This window comes from Bos indicus x Bos taurus, chromosome 8, assembly GCF_003369695.1.
Source record: "Bos indicus x Bos taurus breed Angus x Brahman F1 hybrid chromosome 8, Bos_hybrid_MaternalHap_v2.0, whole genome shotgun sequence".
Taxonomy (NCBI): Eukaryota; Metazoa; Chordata; class Mammalia; order Artiodactyla; family Bovidae; genus Bos; species Bos indicus x Bos taurus.
The window spans coordinates 106,021,634-106,043,545 of record NC_040083.1 but is presented as its reverse complement, the minus strand read 5'-3'; the positions used below and the strand labels follow the sequence as shown (position 1 = coordinate 106,043,545).

The following is a 21,912-nucleotide window of genomic DNA, read 5'->3' as shown; positions in this document are numbered from 1 at the left end:
CACATGCCAAATTCCAAAGTAAGTTTTGCAGCCCCTGTGACCCAACTTAAGCTTGAAAGCAAATCCGCCGAAGCCGGTGCTGAGCCTGTTTAATGGATAAGGAAGTTGAAACTCAGAGAGGGCGAGTAACTTACCCCAGATCAGGCAGGAAGAAGGGGAAGATCTGGAATTTAAACTCATATTGGTAGACGCTCTTAAAAATGTATCTGGCTGCCTCTGCAAGTGACCCAGTGGGGCAGTAATAATAAACACAGTACTGATGATGACCCCAGCAAGGTCAGTGTTCACAGCAGCTCACATTTGCTTGCATGGTTGCCATATGAGCCACGGAGTTCTTAGCCCTCTGCACACACGAGCTCCCTTCATTCTTACAACTTTACAAGACAGGTATCGACAAAAGTTCCATTTTACAGGTGGGCACACTGAGGTTCAGAGGGGTAGAGGAATTTGTCCAAGGCCACACAGCTGTTATTTAATAGTTGATCAGATAAGACTCTGTTGTCGTTTGTTTTTAAAGATTTTTTTTTTTTAGATGTAGACCGTTTTTAAAGTCTTTAGTGAATTGGTTACAAAATTGTTTCTGTTTCATCTTTTGGTGTTTTGGGCCACAAGGCATGGGGGAATCTCAGTCCTCAACCAGGGATGGAGCCCGTACCCGCTACGTTAGAAGACAAAGGCTTAACCACTGGACTGCTAGGGAAGTCCCACAGTGAGATAAGACCTTGAGCTGCTCTCTGCGATCCTGACCCCTGTCCCTTTGCAGGGGGTAAGAGGAAAGGGCGTAATGAGACCACTGCCTATTCAGCCATAACCACCCTGCTCCTCTCTCTCCCTCTGAGCAGTGCCCCGAGGAGCTGAGGCCCATGAAGGATGGCTCGGGCTGCTACGACCACTCCAAAGGCATCGACTGCTCTGACGGCTTCAACGGCGGCTGCGAGCAGCTGTGTCTGCAGCAGACGGTGCCCTTGCCCTACGATGCCACCTCCAGCACCATCTTCATGTTCTGCGGGTGAGTCTCTGTCCCCGAGGCCCGACCACTCCCTTCAGAGCAGTGGGATGGATGCAGAAAGAAAAAAAGTCAGGCCTGGCCTGACTGGTTCTGACCTTCACTGAAATGGCCTTTATGCTTCTGCTTTTTCAGCCCCAGAGGCAAAAAGCAACAGTCTAACCTTTGGGTTGGGGATTGAGAAGAAGAATGGAAGAAGAAAGATAAATAATTGATTAGTGATTATAATAAATGGCACACACGTTCCGGCTGCACCCTAGGATCAGGACTTCCTTTCTATAAAAGTCTCCTGCCCTTTCTGCATCTACCCCACAGCCCGGGTCAGTGTATCATGGAGATGAAAGCAGGCATCTTGAAGGTGTCTTGAAGGTGTGGTGCTACAGAATGTGGGCTTAGCCCAGGCTTTTGGTCCTGTTTCTGCAGGGAGTAAGCAGTGCCAAGTTCAGAGGCTAGTTCTTCTTTGTCCTCATGTCCCTGTCGATAAGAATAGTTCATTGGGAGACACGAGGTGGAGAGGAAGCAATGCAGGCAAAGCTCAAAAAGTTCTCACTCCTGTTAGGAATTCAGCTGAGTTTTAAGGTTGGTATGAGACGGAAAGAGGGGGTCACGTTGGGACCAACTTGTCGAGTGACCTGGGACAAGCCGCTCTCCCTCCCTGGGCTGCCATTTGACCACCTGCGAAATACGATCCGGGAAAATGATGCCTAGTGCTTCTTCCAGTTAACCTTGTTTTCCATGTTGAAAATGACTGCAGCGGGACCTGTGCCGTGGAGAGCTTCTAGGATCGCGTTTGATCCTTAGCCATCATTCAAGGAAATGGCAGCCTTTTTCCTTCTCTTTATTCCCTTTCTGCTGATGTCTTCATATTAGGCAACTTGTTCTCCTTTTGACATTCTGTGACTCAGAAAAATGGTCTTTTGTGTTGCAAGATGGTCAGGCATTGAAGTGTGCTTAGTGCTTTCCTGGGCTTCCCAGGCAGCACAGAGGTAGAGAATCTGCCTGCCGATACAGGAGATGCAAGAGACACAGGTTCGATCCCTGGGCTGGGAAGATCCCCTGCAGGAGGAAACAGCCAGCTGCTCCAGTATTCTCGCCTGGAGAATTCCAGGGACAGAGAAGCCTGGTGGGCTACCATCCACAGGGCTGCGAAGAGCCGGACACAACTGAGCAGCTGAATGCACACAGGGCTTTACTAAGATAGAAAAGGAGAAAAAAGCATTTAACAACCTTTTCAGCCCCAAGAACTATGAAAGAGGAGGTGGAGGAATGCGTAAGTGCTTAATTTCAGTTTAACAGGAAATTAATTTTACCTGCATGGTTCTAGTCTGTGGGATCTGGTTTTCCTTCTGGGACTCATTTCAGGGGCTCCCCACCCCAGCCCCAGTTACGCTTGGTGCCAGAGGCGCCTTTGAGCAGGTGTTAGAGCAGCTCGCTGGAGGCCCTAGATATGTATCAGTAAAATAAATAAGAAATAAATTAGTGTGTGCAGACCTGAATTTATAGGGTCTCTCCTCAGCTGAAGTGACTGCAGGGCAGTGCTGAGTAAATTATGCATGGGCTTAGATCTGAGGCCTGAATACCGAATCAGCTGTGTTCTTATCATCGCTATTGTACTTGGGGGGAGGGGTGTCCTTCTGTTGCAAGCAGCAGTTTACAGCAGGGGACCACAGCAGTAATGGATTTTGACATAGAAACTGTCTGCCTCTTGTATCCATAGCAGACTGCCAGGGTCAAGGGGAATTGGTATACATTTGGGTTCCAATCCTGATCACCTCTAACTTTCTCTTAGACATCAGGCAAGACTCTCAGGACCCTTGACCTTCAGTCTCTAGAATCTCTAAAATTTTAATAATATCTGCCTTAATGTAACGCTGGTTGTAAAGAGTGCAAAGGGCATTTATTACTCCATTTAGGTTAGGTAATGTGTCCAAGGTCACGTGGCTGGTAATGTAGCTTGCCGCTTCTCACTGTGTGACCTTAAGCGAGTTACTTAACATTGCTGTGCCTCAGTTTTCTCATCTGTAGAAAAGCGATGACAGCAGTGTCTCTCTATAGAGTTGCTGTGAGGATTAAATGCATGACATTACTTGCATCACAGTTTATTGCTGTTGTTTAGTCACTAGGTCCTAAGTCATTTCCGACTCCTTGCAGCCCCGTGGGCTCTAGCCCGCCAGGGTCCTCTGTCCATGGGATTTCCCAGGCAAGAATACTGGAGTGGGTGGTCATTCCCTTCTCCAGGGATCTTCCCCACCCAGGGATCGGACCTGGATCTGCTGAGTCTCCTCCATTGGCAGGTGGCCGTTTTCACCGCTGAGCCCACCAGGGAAGCTCCTGCATCACAATTTACATTAGTATTTATAAAGTGCATGGATGTCGCACTCTTAGGTATTTGTTAAATAAAGTAGCTAAAGTCAATGATAGTAAGGACAGCAGGCCTCCACTTGCTCAGTGACCTGAGGGGCTCAACCTCTTGTCTGTGAGACAAGGACAAAGTAACCATCCCTGCCCAGAAAGGTCTCTGCAAGTTTTCAATGAGACTGAATTAAGAGAGTGCAGGTGTGCTGTGGGCTGTTGAGGCTCCTCCAAATGCTGACAAACAGGAGGAAAATGGGGATAAAACTCAGGTCTCCTAAAACCAACTGCAGTGTCAACAGTCTTTGAAAATTGTCTATTAAAGATGCAAATGAGAAGTTAGCCACATTTGTTAGAAGCACTATAAACAAAACAATGAAAACCATTAGCAGGTACTTGTGTGAAAGTTGGTGGAGAGAAGTGGCAGGCTATTGAATTAAGCAAGGAAAACAAACCCTCACTCAAGGGGACCTTGTTGACTTGTTCAGAGCTCTGTGCCCTTGCTGAGAGTTTCCTGGGTAGCACAGGTTTCATAATGCTTTTTTCAGGCAGGTTAATATGGACAGAGGAGCCTGGTAGACTGCAGTCCATGGGGTCACTAAGAGTCGGGCACGACTGAGCGACTTCACTTTCACTAATAATAGCAGCTAACACTTATTAAGCACTTCCTATGTGCCATGACTGTGCTAAATGTTTTGATTACATTAGCCCGCAGAATTCTCATAACAAATCTACAAAGGAGGTACTGATCTCAGCGAGGCAGCAGTGAGAGGTGGCGTGAAGTCAGATCTTAATTCCCTGCCCAGGAATTGAACCTGGGTATCGTGCCAACAAAGGTCCATCTAGTCAAAGCTATGGTTTTTCCAGTAGTCATGTATGGATGTGAGAGTTAGACTATAAAGAAAGCTGAATGCTGAAGAATTGATACTTTTGAACTGTGATGTTGGAGAAGACTCTTGAGAGTCCCTTGGACTGCAAGGAGGTCAAACTAGTCAATCCTAAAGGAAATCAGTCCTGAATATTCATTGGAAGGACAGATGCTGAAGCTGAAACTCCAATACTTTGGCCACCTGATGGGAAGGGCTGACTCATTTGAAAAGACCCTGATGCTGGGAATGATTGAAGGCAGGAGAAGGGGACAACAGAGGATGAGATGGTTGCATGTCACTGACTCAATGGACGTGAGTTTGAGCAAGCTCCTGGAGTTGGTGATGGACAGGGAGACCTGGGGTGCTGCAGTCCATGGGGTCACAACCGCAGTCGAACACAACTGAGCGACTGAACTGAACTGATCCTGGATGAGAACCAGGAATCCTAGGCCATTAAGGGCTAGAGACTGTAAGCTATTTTTCCCTGAATCTTTGCCTCGGGTGAAAAATACGTTTATCACGGAGGGAGAAACTGTAAACCCAGATTTGGAGTTATTATTAGGGACATAGCACGACAACAAGTGGGAGAGGACATAGAGAAACTGTTTGGGTGAGGTAGAAGTAAGACAGAGATGCAAGGCTGCAGTGAAAGGCTGCGGGCCTCCCCCCAGTGAGGAGGAGCATAGTAAAGTGGCGGTCATTTATATGGGGCAGTTCTTCCGGGGCTTTGTCTTCCTCCAGGCCAATTATCTGATTTCTTTTTCCACACCTAACCTACCCTGGGACACTCACTCCCATATGCAAGCACCCTTCAGCCAAGGTGGATCTCGAACTGCAGGCTTCTGGGAGGAGCAAGACTCATTATGGCCTGGAATTATCCCCTGACTTTTGATCCACAAGGAGCCTTTCTGCACATGAGTAGTGTCTCTCCCTTGTCCCAAAAGAGGGAGAAGGGAGATCCGTTAATCATTTACATAGACAGGGTTTTGCCTCTCTTTGTTCTTGCCATGACTATTCCCTTAAGGTGTTGACAAGATTCAAACACTGGCTATTTACCTTGTTGTTACAACTTTCATTTCGGTGGGGTAAACAGGAGGCCAGCTGTAAATGCCTCAACTGGAGCCCACCTATCTCTTGTCTCAGGAAATGCAGGCAGGAGGCTGGCTGGTTGTAAATGTCTAACCTGGAGCCCATCTATCTCCTGCATCAGTACTAGCGCTATGGTTGTGACTTACTGTCAAGACAACCAGGCACAGAGGGGCTCAGTGACTGGCTTAAGGTCACACAGCTGGGAAGCGGAGGCCTCAGGATTTAAGCCCAGTCTGTGTGGCTCCCTTATCTGACATCGCTTCTGGCCTCTGGCTACTTCCGGCCACATAATTTTGAGCAAATCACTAAACATCTCTGAGTCTCTCGTTTCGCATAGAATCAGATGTGATTCCAGCAGCATCGGAAGGATTGAATGAAATTGTATGAGCACAGAGGCCAACACACTTAGGCACTCAGTTGATGGTACCTGTGATGAGTCTAATAGGTATAAAAATATGTCATTTCATCTTCCAGTGGCTGAATTGTATGTCCTGCTTACTGCTCTATCTCCAACACGTTAGAACAGTCCCTGACACATAGTAGGTGTTCAGTTAATACTTGTTTAATGGAGTTCCTCAGCTGACTTGGCTAAGGAAATTGTTCGCTTCCAGCCTTTTCCGTTGTATTTCCAGCTGTGTCCCTATTCCTGAACTATGCGTCTCGGCTTCAGCTTCTGGAGTTTTCAACATTGCTCCCTCTGCCTCTCCTCCATCTCTCCTCTCCGCTGCCTCTCATTTCTCCCTGGCTTTAGCTTGCACACTGTTTTATTTTCAGGTCTCAGTACAGATGTTATCTTCCCCAGCAAGTCTTCTCTGAGCCCCAAGAGAAGGGCAGGGCAGAGATGTGCAGTTACCATGGAGCTGGGTATAATATGCCTTGTCTTTCTGAGTGGATAATGTTTAAATATTAGCTTAATGCTAACAGGGGCTTCCCGGAGAAGGCAATGGCACCCCACTCCAGTACTCTTGCCTGGAAAATCCCATGGACAGAGGAGCCTGGTGGGCTGCAGTCCATGGGGTCGCTAGGAGTCAGACACGACTGAGTGACTTCACTTTCACTTTTCACTTTCATGCATTGGAGGAGGAAATGGCAACCCACTCCAGTGTTCTTGCCTGGAGAATCCCAGGGACGGGGGAGCCTGGTGGGCTGCCGTCTCTGGGGTTGCACAGAGTCGGACACGACTGAAGCGACTTCACAGCAGCAGCAGCAGGGCCTTCCCAGGTGGTGCTTAGCGGTAAAGAATCCACCTGCCAGTGCAGGAGACGCAAGAAACTGGGGTTTGATCCCTGGGTCAGGAAAATCCCCTGGAATAGGAAATGGCAACCCACTCCAGTATTCTTGCCTGGAAAATTCCATGGAAAGAGGAGCCTGGTGGGCTACAGTCTGTAGGGTTGCAAAGAGTCAGACATGACTGAGCAACTGAGCACACACACACACACAAACGAGGTCAGGGCACGCACAGAAAGGACTGTTTTTCTTGTCTTTTATATATATTTATATATATATATATTTGTTTTTTTTTTTCTTTTCTTCCCATAGGGCACTCTTACCAAGGAAGGGCCACTGACATTTTGTCTCCAATTCTAATTTATCCCAGTGACATCTTGATGCCTCTCGCAGATTGGACCTCTGACTTTCTGTCCTGGTTGTAGCCCCTGGTCAGGCCGAACTCCTCAAAGCTAAGTGAAATGGCCTTTCTCTGGGGTCACGCAGGTCCCATGCCCCTCCAAGTTGCAGCCGCATCACTCTGTTGACGTGCCTGCTCTTCAGTCTGGCCCCTGGCGCGCCGTACATCCCTCATGAGCAGAGACCAAGTCTTAACCAGCTGCATGTCCTCATTGTCAGTCTACACTGCCTGTTCCAGGACCAGTTCAAAGCCATCACTGTTGAAGTAAAGAATTCTTCCACTAATATTTGCTGCCTTGACTCTGTGCTTGGGGGTTGGGATGCTGAGAATGCAAAGAAGCATCGAGTACAAGTCCTTTTCCACCAGGGGCAAAGGACTGGGGTTAAGGACTGGTTAAGACTCTGGGGCCTGGCGTTTGAGCCTCACTCGGTCCCGACTGATCAGGGTAGACCCCAGGGTCCAGCATGCTAAGAGAAGCAGGTGGATTTGAGATGGTTGAGAAGGTCATGGGCTACTAAGATGAAGCGTAGAATGAGTCTTATGGGTGAGGAAGCACTTCTTCTCTCTAACGACTTATTCAAGTTACCTAGCAACCAAGTTCGTTTCATTTGTATGCGTGTGTTTACAGTGTATACCGCACATTCTTCCAAGAGAATGTAACATTATCCACAAAAATCCAACCTGTAAAAGATGGATGCACATAGGACAGACCAGAGCCGTTCGTAGGAGAGAAAGGGAAAGGGAGAAAATGATTTCAGGAACCTGGAAGGGGAAGGTTACTCAACGTGAGATCAGTTTAGCTCTGGTTTGTCCTGGTTACCAAAGTGAACAGGAGAAAACAAACAAAACGTGGTGGATTATAGAATTGTACTGGTTTGAGAGCAGGAAGTTTGTGGGTTTTGTTTTGTTTTGTTTTGTTTAGGGGGTGGGGTGGGGAGAGGGTATGGTTTGCTTTGTGTCATTTTCCAGAGGATACACTCGTTTTCCTGACATAATTTGCAAAGAGAGGTGTATCCTATATATACCTGTATAAGAGGTGGTGAGCAATGCCATCCACATGTTTGAAGCTTCCGTGTTTCTCAGATCATTTGGAGGAGCAACCTGAGGCCGGGAGTGGTCTCACTGCCAGCGAGGAGGCGGCATCAGGATAGATGTCCCCAGCTGCTCTATTCTGATCAGAATATATTAAATGTGTTTAGATATAATTTGAGCTTCCCAAGTGGCACTAGTGGTAAAGAATCTGCCTGCCAATGCAGGAGAGTCAGGAGACAGGGGCTCAATCCCTGGGTTGGGAGGATTCCCTGGAGGGCAAATGAAGGCCATCTTCTTACTCAGTTTTAACTGTATTCTTTTGCCCTACCCTGGGATTTGTTTCCCTTCCCTATTAAAAAAGTTTCTAGTCTGTGGTTTCAATACATAATTTTATTAATTCCATAAGCCATTAAGGAATGAATGAATGAGCAGGTAAATACATGAATAAATAAGAGAATCTGTATGAATGCCATTTGTGTGAATGCCTTAAGAATTTGTATAAACGCCATTTCTTTTCAGGCCTAGATTCCCTTTTTTCCCCAAAACAAGCAGTTTGGAAGCTGTCAATTGTGCTAAAGTGGAATAGCCCTAGATTTGAAGGAGGAAGATCCAAGGCCACATCCTGGCTTTTCCAAAGTGCTCGTGTGATCTTGGTCAAGGAATTTAAAATGCCAAGCCTCAGGGTCCCTAGTGGCAATGTTGGAATGAAAGTACCCATCTCACAACATTGCTGGAAGGGTTCAATAAAGCATGCTCTTGGCTAAACACATACCAGATTTCATGGTACACTCTCTGAAGCCCCATCCAGTTCTGGCATTCTCTGTAACGGGGATGGGTGTGTTCAGGGTAGCACGTTCATCGCCTTCAGCTAAAACGCCCAGTTTGTATCTTTGTACTTATTTTATGTCTTTCATTTTGGCATATGTGTAAATATAGTTTCATGAGGATCTTGGCTGGTTTCCTGTGAGCCTACACTCTTTAGAATTTCTGTAAGAAAATCTCCCAGACGACAGAATGTTCTAAAGGAGCTGTATAATTATGTTGCATGGTACAAAAATAAGATTAAAAAAAAAAAAAAAAAAACAGAAACCAACAACTAAATAGACCTTTGCATAAATCATCCTGTGCCCGGAGGTGGCTTGGGGGAGAGAGCTGCTGATGTTTTAAAATTCAAAGGATCATTCGCCTTTACGAGTTCCGTTCTTGTTCTCGCTCTCTCTCCCTACATCTCTAAGGGTCTTACTATTAATAAGTGAACCCTGGCCTTTAATCTTCCTTCCTTCCTCTCCTGCTAGGCCGGTCTTTTCCTGGCCCCAGGCAAAAGGAAAATACCACGCACCTACAGTTGTAACATGACTGAAGTGATACACACTCACTCACATGCACACACACTCACACTCACACACACTCACACACCCACTCATACTCACACACATACTCACACACACTCACACACACTCACTCACATACTCACACTCACTCACACACACACTCACTCACTCACAAACGTATGCTCTCACACACACATTCATATACACACTTCTTGAAATATGAACTCCAGGTTTGATTCCTAACATGACTATTGACAAGGTATATCTCCACGGGCAAGTTACTTTACTTTTCTAAACTTCAATTCTCTCGTCTGAAAATGGGAGCACCACCTCCCTACGAGGGTTGTGTATTAGTTTCCTAGTGCTTCTGCAGTTCATTACCACACACACACTGTCACACAATATAAGTTCAGTTCAGTTGCTCAGATCAGATCAGATCAGTCGCTCAGTCGTGTCCAACTCTTTGCGACCCCATGAATCGCAGCACGCCAGGCCTCCCTGTCCATCACCAACTCCTGGAGTTCACTGAGACTTCCATCGAGTCAGTGATGCCATCCAGCCATCTCATCCTCTGTCGTCCCCTTCTCCTCTTGCCCCCAATCGCTCCCAGCATCAGAGTCTTTTCCAATGAGTCAACTCTTCACATGAGGTGGCCGAAGTACTGCAGTTTCAGCTTTAGCATCATTCCTTCCAAAGAAATCCCAGGGCTGATCTCCTTCAGAATGGACTGGTTGGATCTCCTTGCAGTCCAAGGGACTCTCAAGAGTCTTCTCCAACACCACAGTTCAAAAGCATCAATTCTTCAGCACTCAGCCTTCTTCACAGTCCAACTCTCACATCCATACATGACCAATGGAAAAACCATAGCCTTGACTAGATGAACCTTTGTCAGCAAAGTAATGTCTCTGCTTTTCAATATGCTATCTAGGTTGGTCATAACTTTTCTTCCAAGGAGTAAGCGTCTTTTAATTTCATGGCTGCAGTCACCATCTGTAGTGATTTTGGAGCCCCAAAAAATAAAGTCTGACACTGTTCCCACATCTATTTCCCATGAAGTGATGGGACCGGATGCCATGATCTTCGTTTTCTGAATGTTGACCTTTAAGCCAACTTTTTCACTCTCCACTTTCACTTTCATCAAGAGGCTTTTTAGTTCCTCTTCACTTTCTGCCATAAGGGTGGTGTCATCTGCATATCTGAGGTTACTGATGTTTCTTCCGGCAATCTTGATTCCAGCTTGTGCTTCTTCCAGCCCAGTATTTCTCATGATGTACTCTGCATATAAGTTAAATAAGCAGGATGACAATATACAGCCTTGACGAACTCCTTTTCCTATTTTGAACCAGTCTGTTGTTCCATGTCCAGTTCTAACTGTTGCTTCCTGACCTGCATACAAATTTCTCAAGAGGCAGATCAGGTGGTCTGGTATTCCCATCTCTTTCAGAATTTTCCACAGTTGATTGTGATCCACACAGTCAAAGGCTTTGGTATAGTCAATAAAGCAGAAATAGATGTTTTTCTGGAGCTCTCGTGCCTTTTCCATGATCCAGCGGATGTTGTCAATTTGATCTCTGGTTCCTCTGCCTTTTCTAAAACCAGCTTAAACATCAGGAAGTTCACAGCTCACATATTGCTGAAGCCTGGCTTGGAGAATTTGTGTCCAACTCTGTCACCCCATGGACTGTAGCACACCAGGCTTCTCTGTCCATCACCAACTCCAGGAGTTTACTCAAACTCATGTCCATCAAGTTGGTGATGCCATCCAGCCATCTCATCCTCTGTCATCCCCTTCTCCTCCTGCCCCCAATCCCTCCCAGCATCAGAGTCTTTTCAAATGAGTCAGCTTTTTGCATCAGGTGGCCAAAGTATTTGAGCTTCAGCTTCAACATCAGTCCTTCCAATGAATATTCAGGACTGATTTTCTTTAGGATTGACTGGTTTAACCTCCTTGCAGTCCAAGGGACTCTCAAGAGTCTTCTCCATCACCACAGTTCAAAAGCATCAGTTCTTTGGTGCTCAGCTTTCTTTATAGTCCAACTCTCACATCCATACATGACCACTGGAAAAACCATAGCTTTGACTAGACGGACCTTTGTTGGCAAAGTAATGTCTCTGTTTTTTACTGTCTAAGTTGGTCATAACTTTCCTTCCAAGGAGCAAGAGTCTTTTAATTTCATGGCTTCAGTCATCATCTTCAGTGATTTTGGAGCCCCAGAATAATAAAATTGGTTAACTGTTTCCATTGTTTCCCCATCTATTTGCCATGAAGTGATGGGCCCAGATGCCATGATCTTAATTTTCTGAATGTTGAGTTTTAAGCCAACTTTTTCACTCTCCCCTTTTACTTTCATCAAGAGGCTCTTTAGTTCTTTGCTTTTTGTCGTAAGTGTGGTATCATCTGTGTATCAGAGGTTATTGATATTTCTCCTGGCAATCTTGACAATATAGATTTAACTAATCTAAGACAATATAGATTTATTTTTTGCAGTTCTGGAAGGGAGAATTTCTGAAATCTAGACACCAGCAGGACTTTGAAGCCAGAGACATAGTCTCTGTGTCTGTCTGTTTATCTTTCTCTCTTTCTTTTGCTATCAAGTTGTATCTCCTTCTCTGCCCCCGATGCTCTTCTCTGCCTCATATCCTCCTATAAGGACCCTTCTGATTCATGCCTCAGTGGTAAAGAATCTGCCTGCCAGTGCAGGAAACTCGGGTTTGATCCCTGAGTCAGGAAGGCCTCCTGGAGAAGGGAAATGGCAACCCAATTTGATATTCTTGCCTGGTAAATCCCATGGACAGAGGAACCTGGCAGGCTTCAGTCCATGAAGTAACAAAGGATAGGACATGACTTAGCGACTTAATGATAATGATGATTACATTGAGCCCACTCAGATAATCCAGAATGACCATCTGATATGAAAATTCTTAACCTAATCACAGTTGCAAAATTCCTTTTACCATGTACGGTAGCATTTCATGGATTCTGGGGATTAGGATGTAGATATTTTGTGGGGACCATTTCTCCATCTACTATACTTTGCAATAAGGAGAAAATACAGTTATACACAGAAAAAATATTTCACTAGACTGTGTAATCATGAATGCAGAAGTGAGCTTTGCATATGCAAATGTGTGCATGTTCATACATATACACATATATCTACATATATGTGCATATATGATGCATATATTTAGCTCATTATATGTAATACTTGTGCTTGGATAAATATATAAATTTAAATATTCAAAATATATGCATAATGTATGTTTATATGTATAATTTATTTCCAATAAATAGAGCAAACAATTTCCCAATTATGTAGTTTGCAGCAAAAAAAAAAAAGTGAATCAAAGAAAGGCAATTCTGTTGGCTTTAGGAAATCTGAATTTAGATGGAAGCCAGCAGCTAACATCTGAAAACCACAGGAAATAAATGCACATTGTCATAGAAATCTAAATGGGCTAATAGATCAAGAAGCAGTCAGAGATAATACTAGCATAATCACAGTAATGTTTATCGTTAACATCACAGTAGCTGATACATTAATTAGGCACTACATAATGGATATCATTTTATCCTTTACGTAAGTTTTCTCTAATTCTCACATCAGCCCTACGATAAAGATCATTGTTATCCTCATTTAATAGATTATATTACTGAGGCCTAGAGTAGTTAACAGACTTGATCGGGGTCATTCTGCTGGGAAGTGGTACAACCTCTTTTTGACCATAGCTTTAATTATATCCAAAATCTGAACTTGACACCTTGTGCCTCCTTTAGGTAAGGGGGCTTGGAATTTCAGTAGATTCACCAAAGTAGAAATTACACAAGCTATATTCTCAGACTGAAAGTGCAAGTGTCAGTCAGTCAGTCATTTCTGACTCTTTGTGACCCCATGGACTGTAGCCTGCCAGACTCCTCTGTCTATGGAATTCTCCAGGCAAGAATACTAGAGTGGGTAGCCATTCCCTTCCCCAGGGGATCTTCCTGACTCAGCCATTGAACCCAGGTCTCCTGCATTGCAGGCAGATTCTTTACCATTTGAACCAGCAGAGAAGCCATTCTCAGACAAGAATACAATAATGTTAGATATTAACTATAATCTATCTTGGAGAAGGCAATGGCACCCCACTCCAGTACTCTTGCCTGGAAAATCCCATGGATGGAGGAGCCTGGTGGGCTGCAGTCCATGGGGTCGCTAAGAGTCGGATATGACTGAATGACTTCACTTTCACTTTTCACTTTCATGCATTGGAGAAGGAAATGGCAACCCACTCCAGTGTTCTTGCCTGGAGAATCCCAAGGACGGGGGAGCCTGGTGGGCTGCCATTTATGGGGTCGCACAGAGTTGGACATGACTGAAGTGACTTAGCAGCATAATCTATCTAGCATACAAATCTATCTATCTATCTATATATATGGGAATTACAAAAAGCAACCTTCTAAATTTTTACACCTAGGTAAGGAAATAACTCATATTCAAATTATCACCTCTTTAGAAACAAGGAGGAGCTGGAAGGCTTCATATCAAACCCATGGAATAGAGGAAGAGCAGTAGCCAGAAGCTCCACAGCATTCACTAAGAAGCAAGAAAGACTGAAAAGAAACAAATGAAGCACTCAACTCCAGAAGCCAGAAAAAGAATTATAAAACAGACTCAAAGAAAGCAGCAGGAAGGAATTAATACAAATAAAGGCTGAAATAAATAGAGGGGAAAAAAAAGGAGGCTTGCCCATAAAAGGCAAACGCTTGTTCAAAGGAGAGAGCACAAATAAAGACATTAGTAATGAGTGAGGGACATAACCATAGAAGCACAGAAGATAAAACAACTTTAATGAGAATACTGTGTGTAACTTTATGCCAATACATTTGAAAGTCTTGATGAAATGCATTATTTTCTTAGAAAATATAAATTACCTAGTTTGAATCATGATGCAGTAGAACATCTAAATAGCCAGATAACATAAAATAAAATGATAAGAGAGCTAAATGTCTGCAATTGAAAAGACGACATCGAGCCCAGGGTACTTTAAAGGCAGGTCTTATCAAATCATCAAGGAATGGATAACCTCTATTTTATGTAAACCAATCCAGAGACGGAAGATAAAAAAAAGACAGTTTTCTAATTTATTCCATAATGCTAGCATAATCTGAATACCCAAATTTGACAAATATATACTCATTCATCTAGAAAAATCTGGTTGATGTATTAGAACTGATGGGCTTCTTATGTGGTAGTATGAAAAATCAGCTTTCAAAAATCAGTAATAACTTTGCTTGATATCAGCAATAACTAAGTAGAAAATATAAGGGAAACAATACATGAAAAACTGGTCCTATTCCTCAAGTGGAAAAGACTGTAATAACAGAAGCCATCCTTCTACTATATGCGTGGGCACGCTGTATCTCAGACACAGCTCATTTAATCCTCATGGTGCCTCTGTGCGGTGCGAACTTCTTCATAGGCAAGCAGAGGAAGTACAGACAAGTTAAGCGTTTTTTCCAAGGTCACACAGCCAGTAAAATGGTGGAATCTGGATTCGGACTGTGGTAGTCTGGATCCAAAATACCTGCTTATAACTTCTCCACATTAAGGCATTGCATAAATGCTTATGAATAAATCTTACTTTGCTGACCAAAGACCGTACGGTCAAAGCTATGATTTTTTCAGTAGTCATGTACAGATGTGACAGTTGGACCATCAAGAAGGCTAAGCACCAAAAAATTGATGCTTTCAAACTGTGGTGCTAGAGAAGACTCTTGAGAGTCCCTTAGACAACAAGGAGATCAAACCAGTCAATCCTAAAGGAAATCAACCCTGAATATCCATTGGATGGACTAATGCTGAAGCTGAAGCTCCAATCCTTTGGCCACCTGATGTGAACAGCTGACTTACTGGAAAAGACCCTGATGCTGGGAAAGGTTGAAGGCAGAAGGAGAAGGGGATGACAGAGGATAAGATGTTTGGATGGCATCACTGACTCAATGGACATGAGTTTGAGCAAACTCTGGGAGATGGTGAAGGGCAGGGAAGCCTGGCGTGCTATGGTCCACGGTGTCTAAGAGTTGGACGTAACTTGGTGACTGAACAACAGATCTGTGCAAGACTTTTGTGATTAAAAGTCTAAAACTTCAGTGAAGATTTTTAAAGAACATTTGCTAAATGGAAACGCCAGCTATGTTTCTGAATCAGAAGACTCCCAACTGTAAAGCTGCTGCAGCAGTCAATGAGGATAAGATGTACTCAGTTCAGTTCAGTTCAGTCGCACAGTCATGTCCGACTCTTTGTAACCCCATGAATCACAGCACGGCAGGCCTCCGTGTCCATCACCAACTCCCGGAGTTCAATCAAACTCATGTCCATCGAGTTGGTGATACCATCCAGCCATCTCATCCTCTGTCATCCCCTTTTCCTCCTGCCCTCAATCCCTCCCAGCATCAGTCTTTTCCAATGAGTCAACTCTTCGCATGAGGTAGCCAATGTACTGGAGTTTCAGCTTTAGAATCATTCCTTCCAAAGAACACCTAAGGGTGTTGTCATCTGCCTATCTGAGGTTATTGGTATTTCTCCTGGCAATCTTGATTCCAGCTTGTGCTTCATCCAGCCCAGCGTTTCTCATGATGTACTCTGCATAGAAGTTAAATAAGCAGGGTGACAATATACAGCCTTGACGTACTCCTTTTCCTATTTGGAACCAGTGTGTTGTTCCATGTCCAGTTCTAAGTGTTGCTTCCTGACCTGCATACAGGTTTCTCAAGAGGCAGGTCAGGTGGTCTGGTATTCCCGTCTCTTTCAGAATTTTCCACAGTTTATTGTGATCCACACAAAGGCTTTGGTATAGTCAATAAAGCAGAAATAGATGTTTTTCTGGAACTCTCTTGCTTTTTCGATGATCCAGCGGATGTTGGCAATTTGATCTCTGGTTCCTCTGCCTTTTCTAAAACCAGCTTGAACATCAGGAAGTTCACAGTTCACATATTGCTGAAGCCTGGCTTGGAGAATTTTGAGCATTACTTTACTAGCATGTGAGATGAGTGCAATTGTGCGGTAGTTTGAGCATTCTTTGGCATTGCCTTTCTTTGGAATTGGAATGAAAACTGACCTTTTCCAGTCCTGTGGCACTGCTGAGTTTTCCAAGTTTGCTGGCATATTGAGTGTAGCACTTTCACAGCATCATCTTTCAGGATTTGAAATAGCTCAACTGGAATTCCATCACCTCCACTAGCTTTGTTCACAGTGATGCTTTCTAAGGCCCACTTGACTTCACATTCAGGGATGTATGGCTCTAGGTCAGTGATCACACCATTGTGATTATCTGGGTCATGAAGATCTTTTCTGTACAGTTCTTCTGTGTATTCTTGCCACCTCTTCTTAATATCTTCTGCTTCTGTTAGGTCCATACCATTTTGTCCTTTATTGAGCCCATCTTTGCATGAAATGTTCCCTTGGTATCTCTGATTTTCTTGAAGAGATCCCTAGTCTTCCCCATTCTGTTGTTTTCCTCTATTTCTTTGCATTGATCTCTGAGGAAGGCTTTCTTGTCTCTCCTTGCTATTCTTTGGAACTCTGCCTTCAGATGTTTATATCTTCCCTTTTCTCCTTTGCTTTTCTCTTCTCTTCTTTTCACAGCTATTTTTGTGATAGCCATTTTGCTTTTTTGCATTTCTTTTCCATGGGGATGGTCTTGATCCCTGTCTCCTGTACAGTGTCATGAACCTCATTCCATAATTCATCAGGCACTCTATCAGATCTAGGCCCTTAAATCTATTTTTCACTTCCACTGTATAATCATAAGGGATTTGATTTAGGTCATACCTGAATGGTCTAGTGGTTTTCCTTACTTTCTTTAAGTATGAATTTGGCAATAATGAGCTCATAATCTGAGCCACAGTTAGCTCCCAGTCTTGTTTTTGCTGACTGTATAGAGCTTCTCCTTCTTTGGCCGCAAAGAATATAATCAACCTGATTTCGGTGTTGACCATTTGGTGATGTCCATGTGTAGAGTCTTCTCTTGTGTTGTTGGAAGAGGGTGTTTGCTATGACCAGTGTGTTCTCTTGGCAAAAGTCTATTAGCCTTTGCCCTGCTATGTTGCTGCAATAGATGAAGCCTCCCAAACCAGAAGATTGCACACAGAAGTTGATTTCCGGTTGACATGAGGTCCACTGTAATTAAGGCCACCTTCTTCCATCTTGCAGTATGGATCTGAAACACATGTTCTCCAAGCTTTCCATAGATAGGGGAGAGAGGGCTTGAAAATCACACAGGGTGTTTGTAAGGGCGGGGTCTGACAGAGGCTTATATCACATCTATACAGACTCCATCTCTTGGAATCCCTGCACATGGCCCCTTAAACCCAAATGCAAGGGCAGCTTAGATGCATAGTCTACAGGGTTTCCACAAAGAGGATCCAGTGTGGTGAACATAAGACATCAACTCTCATACTTGTCAACGGTGTCTAGTACAGAGGTGACTCTCAATGCATATATCCTAAAGGAAAAAAAAAATCAACAACGTCCCCTCATTTAGTCTTTTTGTACTGTTCATGGGATTCTCGTGGCAAGAATACTGGAGTGATTTGCCATTCCTGCCTAGTCGACGACATTTTGTCAGAAGTCTCCACTATGACCCATCCATTTTGAATGGCCCTGCATGGCATGGCTCATAGCTTCATTCAGTTACATAAGCCCCTTCACCACAACATTAAAAAACTAAGATCATGGCATCTGATTTCATCACTTCTTGGCAAATAGAAGAGGAAAAAGTGAAAACAGTGATAGATTTTATTTTCTTCAGCTCCAAAATCACTGTGGATGGTGACTGCAGCCATGAAATTAAAAGATCCTTGCTCTTTGGAAGGAAAGCTATGATAAACTTAGACAGTGTATTAAAAAGCAAAGACATCACTTTGCTGACAAAAGTCCACATAGTCAAGCTATGGTTTTACCAGTTGTCATATATGCGTGTGAGAGTTGGACCATAAAGAAGACTCAATGCTGAAGAATTGATGCTTTTGAACTCTGGTGCTAAAGAAGACTCGTGAGAGTCCCTTGGACTGCAAGGAGAACAAGCCAGTCAATCTAAAGGAAATCAACGCTGAATATTTATTGGAATGACTGATGCTGAAGTTTAAGCTCCCAATATTTTGGCCACCTGGTGCAAAGAGCGGACTCACTGGAAAAGACCCTACCCTGATTCTGGGAAAGATTGAGGGCAGGAGGAGAAGGGGACGACAGAGGACAAGATGGTTGAATAACCTTACTGACTCAGTGGACATGAGTTTGAGCAAACTCTGGGAAATAGTGAAAGATAGGGAAGCCTGGCAAGCTGCAGTTCATGGGGTTGCAAAGAGTTGGGCAGAACTTAGTGACTGAGTAACCTCATGTAGTCTACAAATTCAATTTGGAACCACACAAAATTCCAGTAAAGTTTTACATGGGAATTTGAGAAGCCAACTCTAAATTTTATCTGAAGGGAAAAATGAGTAGGAACAGTGAGGAAATTTTGAAATAGAAAATTCGTGTTTATGAAGAGAAGACTTACTTTGCTGCATTCAAAACATGCCATAAAGCTCTATTAATTAAGATAGTGCAGCATTATTATGAGAATATACAGATAATTAAATACAATTTCCAACCATGTATACACAGTACACATAGGGACTTAGTACATGACAGAATGGCATTTAAAACTACTTAGTGAAAGGATGGCTCCTTCAGATAGTCATCTACCCATTTAAAAAATAATTAAGTTAAACTAATCACTCCCACCATGCACAAAAATAAATTCCACACAGATTAAATAACCAAAGATGAAAAAGAATATAAATACTAGAAGAATATAGAGAAAAATGTTTTCTCATCCTTGTGGCTCCCTAAGCATCACACAAAATTCAAAAGCAATAAAAGACCAGGATAAAGAGGTTGTAAGACATCAAAAGCAAGAGTAAAATACAAGTACAGGCTGGAAGAAAATTTCAATATATTTGGAAGGTGAAAGATAACTATTGAGAATATATGCCAAGCATGTATAAGCCAATAAGAAAAAAAGATGAGTATCACAGTAGAAAAAGGGTCAAGGCATATAGATAGATAGTGTACAGAATGAGAAATGCAAATAGCTATGACATGAAAATATGGTGAGAGCCACCAGTAATCAGGAAAATGCAAATCCACAAACAAAAATGACTTATCTGTAGCCATCCCAGATTGGTAGTAATGAAAGGAAAGATGTGGGCAAGCAGGTTCTCTCATTCATCAATGATAGGGTTGTAGGTCATGCCTCTACAGATAGGCATTTAGTAGATCTATCAAAGTTTTAAAATTCATAAAACATTGACCCAGCAATTATTCTTTTAAGAATCTGTTTTATAGAAACACAAAGGTGTGTAGTGATATATGTATAAAATTCTTTATCATGACAGCATTAACAAACAAATGAAACAAAATGTCTATCAATAAACTTTCAGTAAAATCATTATGGTTCATTTATACTGTGCAATGCCAAAGAGTTATTAAAAAAGATAGGTCTATATGGATACTGATTTGAAAAGATCGCCAAGAAATTATATTAGGTGCAAATATGTATCTCACAACAACATATAGGGTAATTCTGTTTATGAGTTTATTATGAAAAAGTTATATATATAACAAAATAGATGATATAGTAAATAAACAGGTATTTTCTATTATAAAAATACAATATGTATTATGTATATCTTTAAATACATTGAGAATACCCTATGAGAATATATAATTATTAACAATGCTGACCACTGGAACAGGAATATGTGTGGGGTGGGAAATTAAGAACCTCTATGTTTTACTCTATAGACTTTGATAATATCTAATCTTTTACAACCATGCATTTACTCACGGCTGCATCTGTGTATGTGTGTGTGTAAGAGAGAGAGGAGGGTGAGATCTACCCAGTAACTCATCTCCCATATTTGCTAGGAACTTTTTGGAATAAATGTGTGGAACTAGACTTTGTTGAGTCCTTGCCATATATCTGCATGTTTATAGAACTCATTTTATCTGTACTGCAACCTTATGAGGGGAGAGTTGCATATGTTAATAGATGCAAAATGAAGACAAGAGAGACTTGACCAAGGTACCAGAACAGGTCTCCTTCAAAGAACTTCCCACTGTACTTTGTGCAGGAACATGTAAACAGTGGAAAGACCCTCAACATATCCATACAATACACCAAGGGCTAGAGGAAAACAAGGACAGGGTGTCAGCTTGCGTCAAATACAAGATATTCCTGACTTTTCAAATGGAGTGATCTTGGATTGTGTTTTCAGCTCTGCCCGCCTACTTCCTGCCTTGAGCTGGGTTCTATGTCTCTAGCATCAGCCACTGGTTCCTGCATCCTGGCTACACTTCCTTCTCAAACCAAGTCTCTCCCTTCTCCCACATGAGTCTTTTGCAGTCAGATTCTACAGATCTTCACTCCCATGGAAGAAAGGCAGATAAGAGACTGTCTGCTTCCTGCTGCCTCCAACCAGCAGAACCTAACCAGGGTCATGCCAGCACAGCCTAACCAGGATCATGCCATGCAAATAGGAACAACTGGATTTGGAAGACAAGTAGAGAAAAGGATGACTTTGTTACTGAACAGACCTGATTTTGAATGCCACCTTTGACACTTATGGTGTGACTTGCTTTATTTTTTGGCTCCTCATTTTGCTCCTCTGTAAAGCAGAAATGATGATGCTACCTTTTTCATGGTGATAAAATAAACTTACAAAGTGCCTAGTTAACAGCATATGCTCAATAAGTAAATATCACCATCACCACCATTACAACCTCTCTGTAATTATTTTGTTAAGTACACTGCAATTTCTGTTTATTCAGTCAGTATGTCATGGAACCTCACAGCAGCCTGGGGAAGTAATGTAGGATAGCAGTGTTAACCCCCTTTTACAGATGAGGAAACCAGAAAGCAAAGAAGTAAAATGACTTGCCTGGCTTCACACACATCACAAGGGACAAAGATGCCTATTTAATCTGCCTTCGGTCATGCAGCCTGTTTTCTTGTGTATCTACACACAGTGCTCAGAAAAGGACCGTGGGTAGGTAGATACTCAAAGAATTTCAGTTTCTCGTTTGATTTTTCCATAAGCTAGGGACTCTGCTGTTTTCCCCTATCTCTCTAAGAGATTTATTTTCCATTCTATAAGCACCCCAAATTGCAAATATTTTTCCATACCCTATTCAGATGCCCATTCGGGCGACCAAGGAGCCCATCCCAGTTTCAAAGGCATGCCAAGGGCCCTTCTGCTGTCAGGATTAGGTAGGTAGAAGTCAGCAAAGACTGCTAACTTTGCTAATTGAACAGAAGTTGTGGCGGCTGCGCTGTGTGCTGTCCATGGTCCTGGAACTGCCACCTTTGCTCAACAAGGGCAACGAAATCCTTGTTTTTGCTACAGTCTTCAACCTTGGCCGACAGATGCACTGGGAATAGATTCTGATTTGAGAAACTAGTTGATAATTCCCTGCAAATTGGTCTGTCATGCTTTTTAAGGTTTGTGTGTTCATGGAAAACAGTTTTTAAATTTGCTTTGTGTGTGGATGTGCTCTCTGGCGTCCCCCTCGACTCCTCCAA

At 43.1% G+C, this 21,912-nt stretch overlaps 1 protein-coding gene across 3 annotated transcripts in view; it reads left to right on the top strand.

The window, feature by feature from the left end:
* ASTN2 (astrotactin 2) overlaps positions 1–21,912 on the top strand; it is a 1,048,656-nt gene that overhangs the window by 664,811 nt on the left and 361,933 nt on the right. For all 3 annotated transcript variants that reach the window (XM_027550640.1, XM_027550639.1, XM_027550638.1), the window contains one exon: positions 843–1,009. In XM_027550640.1, coding sequence (XP_027406441.1) covers positions 843–1,009 — 167 coding nt within the window. The remainder of the gene's footprint in view (positions 1–842; positions 1,010–21,912) is intronic.